The sequence below is a fragment of the Heterodontus francisci genome, chromosome 9 (assembly GCF_036365525.1).
Source record: "Heterodontus francisci isolate sHetFra1 chromosome 9, sHetFra1.hap1, whole genome shotgun sequence".
NCBI classification, from domain to species: Eukaryota; Metazoa; Chordata; class Chondrichthyes; order Heterodontiformes; family Heterodontidae; genus Heterodontus; species Heterodontus francisci.
Genome location: NC_090379.1, coordinates 77,821,873 through 77,841,133, shown reverse-complemented (window position 1 = coordinate 77,841,133; position 19,261 = coordinate 77,821,873). Strand labels below are relative to the sequence as shown.

The 19,261-nt window shown below is 42.3% G+C and overlaps 1 protein-coding gene across 3 annotated transcripts in view; it reads right to left on the bottom strand.

Annotated features, from left to right (window-relative positions):
• Positions 1-19,261, bottom strand: part of prkd1 (protein kinase D1) — a 388,549-nt gene that overhangs the window by 35,996 nt on the left and 333,292 nt on the right. For all 3 annotated transcript variants that reach the window (XM_068038347.1, XM_068038348.1, XM_068038350.1), the window contains 3 exons: positions 13,020-13,143; positions 3,004-3,081; positions 796-1,075 (listed from right to left, as the gene is read on the bottom strand). In XM_068038347.1, coding sequence (XP_067894448.1) covers positions 796-1,075; positions 3,004-3,081; positions 13,020-13,143 — 482 coding nt within the window. The remainder of the gene's footprint in view (positions 1-795; positions 1,076-3,003; positions 3,082-13,019; positions 13,144-19,261) is intronic.

Here is a 19,261-nt window from a genome sequence, read left to right as displayed (position 1 = left end):
CAATCTCCACAGTCAGTATACCCCTTTTATTTCTCTGTACTCTAATTTGGACAATCTATCCTTCCTCACTCTGTAACCTATTTGTGTGTGTGTGTGTGAGAACTTTGAGTCTGTGTGTGTGTGTTTGAAAGTCGGAGCGTATTATTATTTTACTTAGATCGATTTAAGTACAATAAAGCAAACCTCGTTCTTTGTAAACTCAGGAAAACCTGTCTGATTGGTTGTTTTATGATCACAATGCGTGAAAAGTTAAACACTCACTGAATTGGCAAGTATATCCTCTTCAAAAAGAAATAAACCTGTTGCGGTCAAACAAGGTGAGGGACAAGAGGGAAGCCCTTCGACCCCTCCTCACCTGATCATAACACTAGATTTTCACTGTTAGCTTCAATGTTGATGTGAAGTGAAATCATCACACAGATGCTGAAGTTATAGTCTAAATGAAGCCTTACACCAGATTTCTAATCAACAATATGAGGATGAACCAATACAAATTGTAACAGCCCATAATTTAAACAGGGTTCCCACTCTACTTTTTTCCCCAATATTATACTGAAATAGTTATGAATACAGGTGAAAGTTGCTTTATATAGCTTTGGGAATGATAACACATCACAAATCTTAGAGTGATCTCCAATAAAATCAGAACAAAAATTTAAAAATAACAACTTTTTTCTTCTTGTATAAATATATAGAATGGAAAAGTATTCTACTGTTAGCAGTGAGGGTTTTCCATTACATTGAAGACTTAAAAGATTTTGAGTTGGATTATTTCATATTATAAATTTCACTTACTGTGCAGGCTGTGCACTGATCCTGAAGATGAACCTTTTGGAATGACTGGCATCAAGGCATGTTGGATGGCCAACTCCCACATCTGGGCAACATCCAACCCAGTGCCGCCTGTCAACACACTGTTGTTTTTAGGTGAACTCAAATGATTAGTCAGGTTTTCACCAACAAAATATACCACACTTGCAGTGGTAATTTCAAAACAGTGAAGATTGGCTCCAGCAGGTAATAAGTTAAAGTTCTTTCCAGATTCCAAAGATAAAATTTCAGATAGCGGTATTTCCTGCAATTATAAATAGTTTGTTTTTATTTTGTGTATAAAAATACGGCTAGGGTGTGATGCTGAATGACGCCAACAGCGTGGGTTCAATCCCCATACCAGCTGTGGTAGTTCATGAAGGCCTGCCTCCTCACCGTACCCCATGCGAGAGGAGTGATGACCCTCAAGTTATACATCGTCAACTGTCTCTCTCTAATGGGGAGAGAGGCTGATAGTCCTTTGGGACTATGGCTAGAACAGTAAGCAATATGGCAAATTAAGCAAGGTGTTATATTGGGTTCAAAAGCTGTGCATATAAGGATCAAGCACAGTTCAAAATTATCTCAGTTATAATTTTGTAACGCACATATTTTTCCTGTCTCCTAATTTTCCTCTCTCCCTTTCTCTATTCCTTCCCTGAAGGTAGGGACTAATGTTTGGATCTAGTTCTATAGGCTGAGTGCTCACAGGCTGTTCAACTCAGGGATGTTGCAATTCAGGCTAATATTCTCCTCTCCAGTTATTTTGGCATGCACACTTTCCTGACTGCTTGTTAGTGACCAGGAGCCTGAACCCTGACTCATCTTCCCTCAGCAAGTCCAGGGACACTGAGGCCAATCATTGCGGTCCACTTGCCATCCCACCTCAAGTCAGATAACTTGGTCCAGAGCAGTGTTGAACCAGAAACCGTCCTATCTGTGTGGGTTAGTACTACAACATTTAGTGCATTACACTTTCAGACATCAGGGAACACCCATGATGCAGCTTGTTACAGATTTGTAAAACAAATTGATTTGTACATTTTTGAGATACCATTTTCAGAGATATTTTTGGTGTATGTTTTTCTCGAGAAGAAAATCTCACAGGTTAACCTCTCTGTGAAAGTCTGTCTCAAATTTTCATCTCCCTGGGGCAACATGCTTTTCTCATCTCCTCCCATTATTTTCCCAGTGGGGATACATCAAGGGGATATGTTGGAATATAATAGACATATCACAATATTTAATTAATAGATTCACAAACAGGTTAAAATCACCATGTCTATGAAATGTATTGGGTTGTAAAATACTGCAGCCTTGGTGTTATGTCTTACAGTTTAATTAAGTGAAACTTAAAGCTGTGTGCATCAACAGTTTTTATTACAATAATGTGGTACTCAGAATTGCAATTTTCAAAAACAAAGTTGGAAAGTTGGTTTTAAAGTTGTAACTTGTTAATCTTTAACTCTGGCAAACTGAAGCTTACCATCTGTTAACACAAGGTCTACAATGCCAGCTGTCAATCATAGGCAGCAATGTGCCATGATGACATAATTCCTCCACATGTCAAAGTGACATAGATTATGAGTCACAGCATGTTGTCCTCAGAGATTGATAGTCACTTTTACAGGACCACTGTAAATCGAGATTGGCATTTCAATCTTGTTATAGCTTCACTGTGAATTAGATTTTTACAATAATTTTTCAGGGCACTATCATTTTCTGTGTACTGTTACCTTTTCCATATACACAGTGGAGGATGTACAGCTTTAAAATGTTTCAAACTGTAGATTGCTAAAGTTGTAATATTTAAGTATGTCAATCTTCAACATTTTTCACAATAGCATTTCAAAAAAAATCACAAACATTCCATTTTGCTCTTCAAGATCCACTATACCCCAAGTCTTATTTTCTTCTTCATATTGTAAAAATACAATTTAAAATGATCCATTTTACTTAACTAATTGAAATATTCAATGTAGAAAAGTTGATTCCATTTAATGTTATCTGTAATTATTTTGAAATGCAATTCAATTTAAAGTTACCCAAAATGCTTTCAGTAGCGATCTAAGATAAAAAGGGTTAAAGCAAGAGTTCAACCAGAACTTTTCACTGACATTTAGCTTGCATCATTTTGGATTATTTATTCAGTGTTAATGTCTGACTGAGAAAATCAAGTAAGGAATGCTTTACCTTGTAATATTTGCTTCCTGTATCATTCTGAAAGAGGGTGATGCATTTACTATCTAGTCTCCAATAGTGTCTTTTTCGCTACAGGATAAAAACACACTGCAATGTTAGAAAATTCTTAAAAGAACAGTGAATAGCACATTTAAATTGTAGCATCATTTATGTACCAGTATTAGGCAATAAAAGCCTTCTGTGCTGAATAAATGTCAGTGTCACAGGCAGAGCTGTTTATGCAGTCGTGCGGAGGTTTTTATGCTAAGTGCCCAAAAAGGTTTTATCGATATTATAGTATATCTCGGGAGACAGGATAATGCTGAGAGACTGATGCAAATTGGACAACACCATACTGAAGAGTCATATAATAATAAAAAATAAAACAGATTCTACCTCTCTTTCCTCTCCCCTCCCCAAAGTTTTCTTGCTTACAGTCTCCAGTCTGCGGTGTTTGTTTTATTTTTAGTTTATTTTTAAAGGTTTTTCTCCTTCCCTGCAAATCTCCCCCCCACCCTGCCACCTTTTAATTCTATTGCACAGCTTTAGCTGTTCATTACCAAGCATGCAGATCAATTACAAGTTTAAGAAATTTTATTGACAAAGGGATCAGACTAAAAATTTGCAAATTGATAAAATAGTCATCTGTTTGATGAAATAAAGTTCTCTATGCACTAATTATATTTTCATGACTATATTAGTTGCTGTTAAACAAGTGTAACTATGTCAGTAATAGTGCTTTGGTATAAAATTATTTCAGAGTTTTTTGGTTTGAATATTTCCCACGTGACAGTATAAAGTGTTCCTCTCAATTACCAGTACAACAAAATTATATTGCAACATACTGTAAACCCAGGCAGTCACAAATACAAAGTAAACACTGCATATCTTTTTAAAGTATCCAAACAGAGAACAGTTGAGAAAAAGAGCGTGTATTAAAAGAGAACATAGTACACCAGCTCCTGAAATTGCAAATGCATTAAATAGATTGTTCATGTTTAACTTTTGACTGCAATTATGTGCTGCATTAATCACATGCTGCTTCTGATCAGCTTTGTAGCAGTTAATTAGATACATTTTTGATGTTATGAAGCATGGTATGAGGAAAATAATAAGGCAGTGTATATCATCTGCACAGAATACAATTTATAGACTTATCAGCGCCTTTCCTTTCTAAAGTAGCAATAGGTCAGCAATAAATCACATTTTGTCGCACTCACAGAAGGAACTGTGATGAAATATGAAATGAACTGGAGGAATTATGAAATAAAAGTAAACAGTTGAACTAAGTTACAGAAAAATGGTCACGTTGCTATCTGGCAACATTGAGGGAGAGGTCAGGTGATCCCCTCCTGTACTGCCAATCAACATGCTTGTCTGTTGAAGATGGGACCATTATTAAAGTCTGGAATTGCCTTGAGGAGGCACATTGACATGTAAAACAGCCCATTCTATGCTAACTACTCCTATCAACAAAAATTGGGCTAGCAAACGCTTTTGCCGATAGACTGACTCGAAGCCAAGGCCAAGATAATAGGTGTAAAACAACACCTATTTATCAAAATGGACCACATTCAGATGCCATTATGTAACAATGGTACCCACATCCTGGGACATTGTAGGACCACCTCAGGGGAAAGAGTCTTGAGTCACCTGACTGAAACCAAAACCTGAGAAGTTTTATCTTAAAAGAACTTCTCTGAGAGAGGAAGAGAGACAGCCAGAGTAGCTGTGAGATTGATCCAGCTAAGCAAGGAGCCCTGCCAACACTATCTTTAAACTACTGAGGCAGAGATGGCAAGGTGACATTGAAAACTCCCCATTTGAGAAATTGAACAAGGACTTCCACCACAAACTTCAGACTGAGTTTTAACTAAAGAAGTCTGCGATACTTCTTCAATTCCAAGACAAGGAACATTCAAGCCTGCAATGCTGTTAAAAATTCTTCCTGGAAAACCAGGAAGGTTTCAAAGTGAACTGTCTTTACAACAATCGAACTCTAAATGCATGCTATTCTTTAAAATTTCTTGTGTGTGTGCATGGGCTGAACATGGAAGTGCTGCCACACAGCCCCTGCAAAGGTTCATTTAAATGGAGGGGGCAGAGCGGCCGCCCCCAATGACATAGATGCCCTGGACTTAATTTTAGCGGAGGCCGGAAGGCGGAAGGGTCCCTACCCTCACCATCATCCCACCCGATTTTATGCTCTCCCCGCCTCCAAATGCACTGTGGGGGAGAGCATAAAATTCCCTCCACTATTTTTTTAAAAAACAATCTACCGTCAGTTGAGAGGTATAAGTAGAAGTCACCTACAACATTTCCCACCAGTCCATAACAATTTCTACAACGTGCTAATCATTTCTTATATTATCATGTCAGTATAACAGCTTAATTATGGACTAAGCTTGCAACACCAGGTGAAAGTAAGAAAACTGGCCAATATTTCTGTGACATAAAGAAGGTAATATGGTTGATAGAGAATAGTGTCATTTTTTAGGTGTGTATGTTTAACAGAGGCTGCAGTGAAATTCTTTCAAATCTGAGGATAAGAAACAAGGGACAGAGGCCTGGCAACTGATTACTTGCTTGTAGGTGACTGAGATGCCTTTGATACATAAAATATAACCAAAAGACACACCCTCAGCATTGGCTATCACCCTTTGTGATTGGATCTTTCTACTGATCAAAGGTTTGTATCCCTATTTCTTGCAGGATAACAGGTGGTAATTGCACTGTGTAGTGAGTACCATTTCATTCTGTTCCACAGAATTGGGATGTTGGATTTTTTTCTCTGAGCAGGTGTCAATTTCCAGTTTAAAAAAAGTCAACTTACAATTGGGGTTAAAATACTGTGTGCACTGCCAGTGCCAATATAATTTATCTGTACTGGGAAAACAGACTTGATACCAGTGAAAGAAAGCATTTTAGCCCCATATGTCATATCTGGTAGGTATTTGCTTTGTATACCTGGATCAGTCTCACTCTCCATAATGTTGAGCTATTTTGCTATTTCAGTATTGTAAAAAAAAAAATTACTCAGCAATGCTACTTCATAATAATGGTGTAAGCATTTCAATACGTAAAGTGGAATAAATCTCATTCCATTTTTAATACAAAACAATGAGCCTGCTCTAGCTGGAGCAAGCACAGTTACATTTTTTCTGCACCCTTCAACTCAAAACATTTTTGTGCCATAACTTGTTGGAAATGCAAGCTGAGAACGGTGTGGTGAGGGCATCTCAGTGAATAATGGAACCATCAGTATATATCCTCAACCAGTTAGATTTAAGGATTGGGAAAGAAACAGAGGAATGATTGAGAAGGAGGGTGAATTAGAGTAAAATCAAGTGCAGAAAGAGAAATTAGGGCTGAGTTTTATTCAGCTCCCGACGTCGGGCTCCGTGGTGCGGGGTTGGGGGGGGGGGGGGGGGGTGGTGGGGTGGTGCGCAAAATCGCACCGGCAGTGGCCCGCCACGGAGCCTGACATCGGGATTGCTGGGCCCAATCTTCCTGCCGGCGGCAAGGCTGCATGGCAGCCCCCCACCCACCCTCGCCACTCGTCAACAGGACCCGACTTTAAATATTTAATTAAAGTCTATGCATACATTTAAATCCAATTCCCCATGATTTTACCTTCGGTTCCAGATCGTCAGTGTGATGGGCGGCACTCACACACCTTCACTTTCCCATCCAGGGAAAACTGGTGCCACCGAGGTGTGGAAGGAGGGAAATCAGAGCATATTTAGTGTAGTTTGGGGGGGGGGGGGGGGGAAACGGGGTTAACACTACATTTTTGGTGCAGGTGGGGGGAGGGAAAGGGGTGACCTCTGCACTTTGTGCAGTTGGGGGGAGAAGGGGTCAACTCTGCAATTTCAGTGAATTGGGGGGGGGGGGTTGCGGGGGAAACAGGTCAAACATTAATTTTTAGTGTCGTTGGGGGTGGGGATGGGATTAACTGTCAGCTGTCAACGCAGGCCTCGCAGCCCTTTAAAAATGGTGCCAACGCCTGCACAGAAACAGACAACGCTGTTGACAGTGTCGCCGAGGCCGTCCCCGCCTCGTGATTGGGGGGGGCGCGCACGGCTTCCCTGCATATTATAATGGGCCGCTATGCGCTAGATTGTGGCGCCATGGCAGCGCGTGGCCCGTGTGTGTGGGCCGCCATTTTTTTTGCCCGCCGCCGGAAAATATAATCCAGCCCTAAAAGAGGGAAAGATTGGAAAAAAAGAGACAAGGGAAAATAAGAAAAAAAAGTAATATTCAGAATTAGACACATTCAAAATAAATTTATCACCTGAAGGAATGAGACTCAGGTTAAGAGGCCGATCATTCAGGACTGAGATGAGGAGAAATGTCTTCACTCAAAGGGTTGTGAATCTTTGGAAGTCTCTACCCCAGAGGGTTGTGGATGCTCCATCATTGAATACATTTAAGGCTGGGATAGATAGATGTTTGGTCTCTCAGGGAATAAAGGGATATTGGGAGCGGGCGGGAAAGTGGAGCTGAAGCCTAAGATCAGCCATGATCGTATTGAATGGCAGAGCAGACTCGATGAGCCACATGGTCTACTCCTGCACCCATTTCTTGTCTTGAGTCCACAGTTTAAAGTGTTCCCATTCCAGGCCAGAGAAGTTGAATGGCATTGCATTAACAATTATCATGTCATTAAAAAATGTATTTACACCATTAATTAACAGGATTAACTGAACAACTAATGTGCAAATCCGGCAAATTCTTAAAAATAACGGGCAAGATCAGGGCGAGAAGGCATTTGTGCAAAGCAAATGGCAGAGCAGCGGAAATCAGCTAGCAATTTCTGGAGATTCTCAAGTTACACATATCTTCTAATTCCCTGAACATGTTATCTGATTTACACATTAATAACAGTGGGCTGGATTTTAAGAGTCCGCTGTTGATCTCGGGGAGGGGGCGGGCTGTCCATCCCTGGCAATGGTGTCAGCTGCCTGTACGCAGGCGCTGCTGCCATTTTTAAAGGGCAGCCAGTCCTGCCAGCAGATTTAAATTTTAAAGCTACACCCCTCCAAAAGTTCTCAAATAAATTTCTCATGCCCCTCTCCCACCCCTTAATACCAATTACATTAACTATTTGCCCTTCCCCCCCAAAACACTTACCTTTTAAATCTGACCTCCCCCCCCCCCCAACCAGACTGCACAAAGTTTAACGTGCACCCCTTCCCACCATCTCCTACACCCCTTATGTTTACTTGACCTGTCCCCCGCATTGAGAATCTTACCTTCTCCCCCCTCCCTTCCAGTGTCACATTGGCTTTCCCCAGTCAGGGAATTGAAGGTGCGGGAGTGACGGCCGCAGCACTGAGGATTGTGGCGCGCCCGGAAGATGGAAGGTACATTTATTTAAATGTATTCATCTTATTGATTTAAATATTGCAATTTTCAGGTCCCATCACCCAGCGGTTGGGGACCATCACAGAGCCTCGCCGCCGCTGGGAGGATTGCGCATGGCCCTCTCAACATCAGCCTTCATGGCGGGCTGCTGCCGGAGCCATATTCTGGATGTCCCCGCCACGGAGCCCTACGTCGTGGGCATGGTAAAATCCAGCCCAGGCTCCTGGCACCAGGCCGAAAAGGCGGAGGGAGCCCCACCTCGGCCTTTTCCTATTCCTCCCTGGAGCAATCCTCCAGTCTTTTTCAATCAAAGTTTCATGAGCCGAAATCACCGTCCTATTAAAGATGGGGATCTTCCAAGAGCTGCCAATCAGAGGGCCAACAGCTCAGCAGTATTGACAGCGCCATCGGGAGGCCTCGGACCTAGGCCCAGCGCTGGAACACCGGACCAGAGGTATGTGAGGTGGGGTCGCCGAGGACAATCTGGTAGGGTGGTGGGAGGTGGTCATGTTCCCGGGCTGGTAAACTGGTTCCCAGTTGGGGTCCTCCGTGGGCTACAAATTGCCCATGCAGGAGGGCCCCCATAAGCCCGCAGGAGGGCACCTCATGTTACCAGGCGTCCTCCCCGTGTGGTGGAGGCACTACCCCATCACTGGTAAGATCCCAGCGGGGCAGGAAGAGGCCATAAATTGGCCGCTAAGAGGCCTCTTAAGGGGCTCAATTTGCCTCAGGGCAGGAAAGCCATCATCAGCCTATCTTGCCCTCCGTTAACTGTGCGCACTCTGTGTTTGTGAGGGGGCAATGGCACACTAGGCACCCTGTGTGTGGGGAGGATGCCAGAAAGGGCAGGAGCATTAAGGTTTTATGGATGGTGGGGGCAATCAATTCAGCTGGTAGGATCTTGATGTGGTCATGTTGTGCCACTCTGAGTGTTGACCAAGATGGGCAATGCCATGGCACGCCACATAGTTGATCCAGGAATGCAGCTGATGTACCCGTCAACACCAATCCATGCCCGGTTCGGAACCTTCGAATACATGCAGGGTTCAACTTTATTTATCACATGGAAATAGATATGGCTCATCCTACATTGTGAGGATCTGTATAGGCCAGAAGCAATACCAGCAGGCAGGTGCAATCCACGTAGAGGCCCCCAGTCATGAGCAGCAGCCTCCAAAGGGAGCCCGCCATTATGGTTGCCATGCATCTATAGGCCCCACATGACATGCCATCGGATGTCAGAGCACCAGTGTCAGAGGAGATTGCGCATATAGAGAGGATGGTGACAAGTCTCTGTGCCCTGCTCATGGATGACCTGCAGCCCATTTGTTCCTCATAGTGGCAGCAGTTCTCAAGCCTGATGCCTCTGCAGCCTTTTAGGGGCCCACGAGAGACCTTTGTGGGGTCATACAGTCAGCAGTGCACCACTGGATCAGGGAGGTCACTAATGCCCTGCACCGGAGGGCCAGTGAGTATGTCCGCTTCAGGACGGACTCTCACAGCCCCAGGCCCAGAGGGCCATTGGTTCTGGCACCAGGAGAACCATAGGTTGTAATGTTCATAGACTGTGGCAATCAGGCCTACTGCCAGACTACCACCATTAAAGGAGCCCTCTCAATCTAGGTGAAGCTGGTATGTGAACACCGCGGCTGCTTGCAGCGAATTTGTGACCGCTTCTCAGGCAGCTGTCATGATACCTAGGTCTTATGCCAGTCCCAGCTGCCACCGCTGTTCACTGAACTGGCTAGATGGAAGGGTTGGCTTCTTGGAGATAAGGGCTAACCTTTGCAGACATGGCTCCCGACACCAGTAAGAGATTCCACCACTGCTACAGAGGAAAGATACAACGCCAACCCTTGAGCTACATGAGCCACCGTTGAGCAGGAGACTGGCATGCTTGAAACAGCACCTCCAATGCCTGTATGGATAGGGTGATGCCGTGTACTACGAGCCGAAAAGGTCAGCTCCTTTCTTTGCTGCTCTGCACAACTATGCACCCAATAGGGGTCAGGCCTGGCATGATGAGGAGAGATGTCAACAGGGTTCCTCCTCGGACTATGAGGACATTGAGGACCTGCAACATGAAAGACGCATGGGAGGGCAGATGGCACCTAGGCTCTGCACGCAGTGCTAGCAGTGAGCTAGGAATGTACCGCAGTGGCTTATCAGACAAAGGCTGCCTGCTCCATAGGAACCGACATGAGCTCTGCAAGCCACACATCACCTCGCTCACCTGCTGTGCACCAGTCCACATCTGCAGCATCCCTGTGTAAACCTTGAGAGGCAGCAGCTGACTGAGCCAATGTCCATGTCACTGCATCCGTGGAGACGCTCATGAGTAATGGTGGCATGGCAATGATGTTATTGCATATGTTGGCTCTTCTGAAGGGCCAACGGTGCAAAGGGATGTCATATTGGCACTACATGCTGGCACACATCATTCACACCGCAAAAAGGACACACAAGTTGGTGAGGAAAATTTAGTGAAAGACATATTTACATTGCTTTTGACACCCGTGCATTTCCATTTGTGTCAGCGTGTTCTCTGTAAACCTCTGTAATACCTTTTATGGTTTATATAAGTCTCACGTCCTGGAATGTGCAGATTTAAGATTATTCACCCAGGTGCAGTACACCTACAAGAAGGAATGTTACACTTGAGTGGGAGAAGAGGATCGCAACTTCACGGGACACTGGTACACAGCAGGGTAAGTATGAGGCAGCAAAGCGGAAAGTGCTGGGGTCACTCAGCAGGTCAGGCAGCAATTGTGGAGAGAGAAGCAGAATTAACTTTCAGGTCTGTGAACTTGGACAAGTTAACTCTGCTTCTCTCTCCACAGATGCTGCCTGACCTGCTGGATTTCTGCAGCACTTTCTGTTTTGCTGCCTAATTGACAGCAGCCCCACTCTTCAGCAGTCAGATAAGTATTCTATGACAGCTATCAGGAAGCAGGTGCTGGGGTGCTTAAAATAGGGCCCCAGCACCTGCTGCACAACTGTCAAAGGGTTCCTCATTGCGCCGAATGTCCCGCCTCTCTCCACGTAATATCAGGGTGGGGGGCGGCGGGGAGATTCGGCGCAGTGATACTAATGAACCCCTGCGTGTAATATCGTGGGGGCTCTGTGGTGGCAGCTAAATGCGGGCACCCCGCTGAGTTGAAAGGGCACCGCTGCACAGCATGGTGCCCAAATAAAATTCAGCCCATTGGCTCCGATTTTGCGGTAGTAATGATAGCGAAAATGTCAACCTTCGGCATTGTTACTCCTCTGAAACTGACAGCAACTTCTGAAGTCTGCACATGTGCAGTTAAATGCGAAAATCCAGAAGTTGCTGTCAGTGATTCCGTGTTTCTCCATAGGGTGTGCTGTTGAAGTCTCCACAGAGTGCAATCCATTCGAAATCATTGAACTGATGGAAACTGAAAAGTTCCACCTTGTTGAATGAGGTGTAACTAGGATTTTAGCAACATACTAAGTTCAAATTACTACTAAAAAAACCTCACTGGCCCTGAAAAAACAATTTTATGTTTGTGGAATGTCAAATTTCTCCATTATGATTTTTAAAAATCCACATTTTTAATATTTTTAATTTTTGTTTATGATATATCAACCTTAAGTCCATATGTATGTCCCAATCTTTACTTTGCCCTCTGTAAAGTGATATTAAAAAGTGAAGAATATTCGGTGCTTTTATCTTCCTGGTTTGCTATCTGTGAGAATTCTTCAGTGTGATTGACTGCTTAACCTGCTTGATGACTTCACTGTTGCTGGATGCCTGGACGGCCCCTTGAGTTGGCTCCAGATTCAAATTAATGGGCTGAATTTTATAAGCCCGCCGCCAATTTGCGAAAAAAAATGGCGGGCTGCAGGTCAAAGAGCCGGCGTGTTTCCAAGCAGGGCGGCTCATATAAATATCCAGGGTGGGCTGCCCCCGCTCACCCTGTTCATGTGGATAGGGTCAGCTGTCCGTTCCCGGCAATGGCATCAGCTGCCTGTAAACCGGCGCTCAATTTGACCTCGTCCCTTCCCCCACTCCCTGCACTGAGAAACTTACCTCCTCACCCCTCCCCACCAGTGTTGCGCCTCCTTTCCCCGGACGGGGATACAAAGGCGCGGCAGTGCTGGCTTCCGGGACATCAGGAGGTGAGGTAAGTTTATTTAAATTAATTATTTTTAATTGATTTAAATATTCAAATTATGGTCCTATCGCCCAGCAGCGGGGAGGCTGACATGGTGCCTCACTGCCCCCGGGTGGATCAGGCTGGGCCCTGCCGGCGCCGAGGTCCGTAGCGGGCCTCAGCTGGGGCCATCTTCAGCTCCCCCCCCCCACCCGCCACGGATACTGGCGTCGAGGACACGTTTAAATCCAGCCCAATGTCAGGAAAGGGGAAATTCATGCGACAAAGATCGCAGATCGCTAGATCTTTACAGGCAGCTTTCTTGGCAGTCAGTGGTGAGTGCCATCCCTTCGCTGTCAACTGTAAAATCCGGGCCATTAGCATCAGTAGGAAACAGAGATCACTTTGCAGCAATACTAAAATTATAAGCTAATCGCCACTTTTCTAAAATTTAAACATACTATTTAAACATACTCTTTAACATAGGTGTGAAGACATGATACCCAGTCAGTGTCTGACAGGTCTGAATACTAATCTTCTTACCAGAGTGTCCTTGCTGGTGAAGTGAACCATCCATCCCTCCTTCAGTACAGTGCTCCTTCTCCTCTTTGTGTGTTTAATAGACTGTACCACTCTCATCAAAGGAATGTTATTACTTGTAGAAGGGCTTAAAAGAGAAAAACAGCAAAACATCAATCATTTAAAATTTTGAAACACATTGTCCTTGGGGTGAGGTGATGCCAACTACTTCTGGAGCTAAACAAGATCCACAGGACTTCTTTGAACTTTATGTTTTGTTTGATTTTAAAATAACACTATTCAATTAACTGTTTTAAAGAGATGATGAAAATGTAATTACGATGCCACTGAAGAGATCTCTTGATGGCTCAGTTGGTAGTTGTGCCACTCAATGTGGTACTGAGCCATACAGACCAGGAGATCCCAAATTCAATGCCTGGTCTTTGTTGGGTTAATATAACTATATCACTTTAAATATTTAAATGTCCCGGTAGGGCTGACAGCCCTTTAAAAATGTCATCAGTGCCTGCACACAGGCAGCTGACACCATTGCTGGGGATGGAGAGGCCGCCCCTCCACATGATTGGGGGGGTGGTGGCCCACCCCGGCTATTTAAATGCGCTTGGAATTGCGGTGGCTCTTTGGAGCGGGCCGCCATTTTTGGCGAGCTTATAGAATTCAGCCCATAATGTTTGTTCGTATTGCCTTTCCTGAAAGATTATCCAAACATTTATTACTTTTTGAGTAAAGAAGTTCTTCCTATTACCTGATTGAAATTCCCTTTTCACTAATTTAACTGTGACTACTAGCCAGGTTTAAAATTATTATCTATCCCACTTAATTCATATACCTTAATGAGGTTCACTTTTAACAGTCTTCATTCTCGACTATAATGCTTGAGATTCCGTAATATTTCCTCATAGGTTATTCCCTTTGCACTTAGGGTTTATCCGGTTCCTCTTCTTTGTACTTTTCCAATGCCTGCATGTTTTTGTGACAGTGGCCACAGTACTCTGTGTGGTGTGATCAGTGCAGTGCAAATCCTTAGCACATTGAGTGGCATCGTAAGTAGACTTCTACTTACTGTCAACTACACAGAATGTTCTCGCCTTCTTTATCTATTTATAATTGTTCTGTCACATCAACCAGAAGTTGAAAGTAATGAGTCTACTATTCCTCCCTTGCTCCTTTATAATTTTCCTTCACAATTCGATTGATTGTAAATCAATGATGCACTTTTTAAAAATCCATGTACGCTATAGGACAAGTGTGTTGGTGCACCATACTGCATGTTTGCCTGATGTGGTCCTTTGAGAGACAGCTTGTTTGCTTTATGAGTTCCAGTGCAGGGAGGACTGCCAATGTTCAGCCTCTCTCTTGTGCCCAGGTCTGCTCAACTGGCTGGGTGGAGATTGTGCTAGCTCAGGTTTGTTAGCTCATCTGCTGGGCTTACCGAACCCGAGTTAGCAACACTGTTGTATCACAGGGCCAAAGACCCTTACGTTTAGTGCATAGCATATGTCTTTCCCCATATAGTTGTATCGTGTATGAGTTTGTTGGCAATAGTGCAATAAGTTGAGTAAATATGCAGATAATATCAAATGCAGTGCCATTGGACTTGACATCCAACCCCTCCATCACTGGTGTGCCTGTTGTTGTAGTATGTACAATCTACAAGACACCTTACACAACTCACTAACCTTACTTTGTCACACATGTGGCCTTTATCATCAAGAAGGACGAGAGCAGCAATGTTGTGAGAACATTATCACTTCCAAAATCCCCTCCAAGTCACACACCCATCCTGACATGGACATATATCACCATTCCTTCATTGTCACTGGGTCAATATCTTGGAATTCCCTAAGATCACCATCAGATCAAATCACCACAAGTGCTATAGAGGTTCAAGAAGGTGGCCCACTCCCACTTCTCAACCATAGATGGGCAATAAATGCACCCTTCCCAGCATCACCCACAACCCGGGAACACATTTTAAAAAAATGTTCCTAGGTCGCTTGTAGTGTGGGTAGCTTTGTTTGTTTTTTTTTATTTCTAGGGTGTGACATCCTGCAGCTTGATAACCTTGGTCGTGGCAGTGGGTATCTCTTATGGACTCTTCTTCCAACTGGGAAGTTTTGAGTTTGGGGCTGGGTCAGTTCTCCTCAGTTGTGTGCCCCCGAATTCTGGGCATTGAGGGGGTTTATTGGGAGAGACAGCTACTCAGTAGTTGAAGAGGACAGTAATTCTGTTTTGGTTTGTCTGACATAGACTGTGGTAGAGTTGTTGAGGGTGAGCACATGGGCTCCTCTGTATATACCTCTTTAGGCCAGGGGCAACTTTTTCATGTCCTAGTTGGGTATTTCCTTGGTGACATAGTTGGCTTCTTCTAGGCTTCATGGCCAGATGAAGTGGAGTGGACATAAGAGAGTCTTAAGCCATTTTAGGGTTTGACGTTCCTTACGATGACTTTATTCTGGTACTTTTATCCTTTGCGTCTGATTTTAAAAAATATTTCTGCCATCCTTCATTTTCCTTCATGGTAGCACTATCCCTCAGTGCAGTTACTATGCTTCTTTTGCTGTTATAAACTTCTTGTTCTCCTCTACTTAGTTTTTGAAAAAACTACCTTCACTTTGCTATCTCTTTCTTCTCCTTGTACTGCAGCTTTTTCCCTTGTTACTATTTTTGCTTACTTGAGTTCTTTATCTCTTTTCCTTTTTCTTCTGTCTCTTCTACAACTACGAGGACACATTGCATAAACTTGGCTTGTACTGCGTTTAGTTTAAAAGGTTGATGGATGATCTAATCAAGGTCTTTAAAATGATGAAGGGATTTAATAAGGTAGATAAAGCAACTATTTAACTCTGTTTCCTATTGTCATACTAATCTTTACATACATCTACTTTTTCCACTACAACTGGTGAACACAGGAAAATATGGCCCATGTGTTTCATTTTGATGGAGTCATTGCTGTAGAACTGCTCTGAATCTGTGTCATACCTGATAAAATGCTTACACTCATATTTATATACATTTTTCTCATACATTAATTTCTCAATTCTCACATAAAAAATTACAACTGATTTCCAATTTTTCCACTCATTCCTTTCTCATTTTACTTTTTCTTCTTACTACTTTGAATTCTATCATCTAATTATCTCCTTCCATTTTGAGTGTTTTCACTTTTTTTGCTTTCCCTTCCCCCAACTGTGCTACCTGCACCTGCCTGATCTTCCTGCTACTAATATCTCACCATTGGACCTTTTGTTTCTCCATAAGACAATCTGCTTCTACACACACTTATGGATTTACTATTTAGCTGACTGGAACATTAAAAATCTTACACAATGCTCAGGAGCTGCATGTTCACTGGGCAAAATTAACAACACTGTTGAGCATTTAGAGGAACAAAAGAACATGGATAGTTTGAACAACAATACTACAGAGTTATCATAATTACTACAGTGACGAACATTTTCAAGAGAAAGGCTGTGGCTAATAACAAACTGTATTGCCTCAAGACTAGAATTAGAATACCTTTTAGTAAAAATAGTGGCACTTCTTATGATGGAAATGTTTACAATGTTCCCTGTTTGAACTGACAACAAGGCTTCGAATGTATAGAAAAAGTATGCAGAGAAAACCCATGTAGGTACCCTACCTATCTCTTCCACTAAAATTGGCAGCCACTGAAAGTGAGGAATTGCGATGGTGGCTGGTAGTCTAGATTTCTTGGCCTGTAAATATGTAAAGATTGAGACACACTATTTAGTAATGAAGCAAGCACTTGACCATCCTTGTGGGAAATATAAAATGCAACCAGAAGTCTTGTAGACTTAATGCAAAAAACAAATTGGGCTGCACAAATAGAGTTAAATTTGGAGGTTATTTATCAAGAAATGTGCAGTTGGGAAGAAATGAAGTTTTTTTGTAAATAAAGCACATTGGTCTCAACAAAATAAACAGCAGCTAGAGTCAGCATTTTACTAATGTGATGATAGCTGGAAGGCACTTTGCTTTCCAAAATGAAAATGCTCAACAAACAATATGGCTTAAAACCTCATTCAGTAAATAATTCTGATGAGCCTTCAATGCCACATTTTCACCTGTACATTTTGTTAGGGAACACTACTTATATATTAAATTTATGTTCTCCGTCAACTTAGCTGTCATATTATCTAATTGAAGGCTTTAATCTACAAATTTGTCTTTGCAAAATTTGATCAAGTAAGAATCATGACATAATTTCCAATTTGTGCAATTCTGTTCGGCAATATGTAGTTCAGAATATTGGTTTCCCTGGGTGTTTTGTTTTCTGCCATGCAATGAGCTTAAGGCATTCATCCCCATTTGTAGCAGCTAATTAACAGAATTGAATCAAGAAATTCATGGCTACTGTACATCAGTTCACAGGAAATATGTCTGGATGCTTGTTGAACATTTGAGGAAGTCAACTTGACAACAGTTCAAATCCTAAGCCATTTACAGTAAATTTGATGTTAAATCAAGTCATAGGTAAACTTTCAAGTTATAGCCCTTAAATCCCAAATGATCTTAGAGTTAATAGGGTATTTTAAAGCATTAGTTTAAAAATGTACTGGATATCATTTTCTGTAGCACGTTAAAATTCAGAGAAATTGTCTACTGCTATATTTGAATGCCCACTTGTATCCAACTAATTATGTTCATTATGCTGAGATGGGGTTGACTCAATACAGTCATGAAAAGATTTTATGTACTCAGTGCCCTGAAAAAAATACTGTCTCTGCTATACATTGGAGAGGTGAGGATTGGGCAGGAACCCAACCTTACTGTTTGTGGGATTAGCCCAGGGGACTACTGCATTTGTGTCAGGCAATAGTATTCTACAGAGAAGCTCACCACTCCCCAATTGGCCTGGTACTATTCATTTTGTACAACATATATTCTTGTGTGCATTGAATTATAAATCAGGTTAATGCTGCTGTGTCCCTTGGTAGCGTAGAGCACAATTAGGTTCTTTTCCAAAAAAAATAAATGCATTGGACTTGATAATTTAAATTTAAAAAAAAAGAGTGGGTGCTTTCTGGAACTTGAGAAGACCCGGGAAGCAGAAAATGACCAATATAATGGGTTGTTATATAATGGACAGAGCTGAGCTGTTATTGAGACATTCCACCAGCCAAAGGTCAAACTATTTTATTAATGGATTGTTGCAAACAGAGAAGAAACTCTCAAGAAATTAGCGGTATGAGACTTTAGTTACTCTAAATAAGCCGATAATGGTGCACTATTTTGTTGTTTGCTTTAATAAGTTTATTTCCTTTCACTATACCAGGTGACAGCATTCCATGCATACCATGAGTAAATAAATATGGGTCCAATTACATTCTGAAAGAGAGGAAAGGATTCAGCGAGGCAAACGTTGAGCCCCACTACATAAAACAATGACAAATTTTTCGAAGTAATTAGGGGGCCTTGTCCAGGTTAAGCATGTCAATACATCCTCTCAAGCTTCGATACTAGAAAAGAACAGATTGCAAAGGAAGGAGCAGTCTTACACTTGTGCCTGACAAGTGTAGAGTCAAGCTGTGCCCTGTTTATCAGTCTGGAAAACAGAAGTGCTCTGCTCAGTAAAAATGGATAAAGACAATCCTTATAAAGACTGAGATTTTAACTCTGATGTACCCACTTTGATCTAATGATGTTTGCCAGTGGTCTTTATGTGGTAAATTTCTGTTTGGTGTACTTCTTGGAATTTATCAAGTACTTTATGATCACTATTAACCTCAGATCGTTTCCTTAAAATTTATCTATACTTCTGCTTTGATGTATCAAATGTTGAAAAAAAAAGCCTGTGTGAAGGCAGCACAAACACCAGCCTCCTTTAACATGACTACCACACCACAACAGAACAAAACAAAGACTTGTGAACAGAAAACTCTGTGTCATCCACATGAAGCAAAATGGTACATGGAATTTTCACTTCTTTATGTTCCGTACAAGCAGGTGCAGACTAGTCTTCAGGAACCACTGTCTCATTAACATACAGGCAATACATATTACTCAATTTCATATAAAGAAGTAAAGCTTAATTTTAGTCTACATGGTTGCTACAGTGATGACCTGCCCAATTCATCTTTGTTTGCAAATGTTAACTGACTTCAGTCCTAAGTCCACCAGGTATATCTGACATCCTATATGACATAATTTCTTCACCTCTCCAGCTCAATAGTATTGTCAACTTCCATCATACCATCATGTCACAATGTTGCAATAGTCTT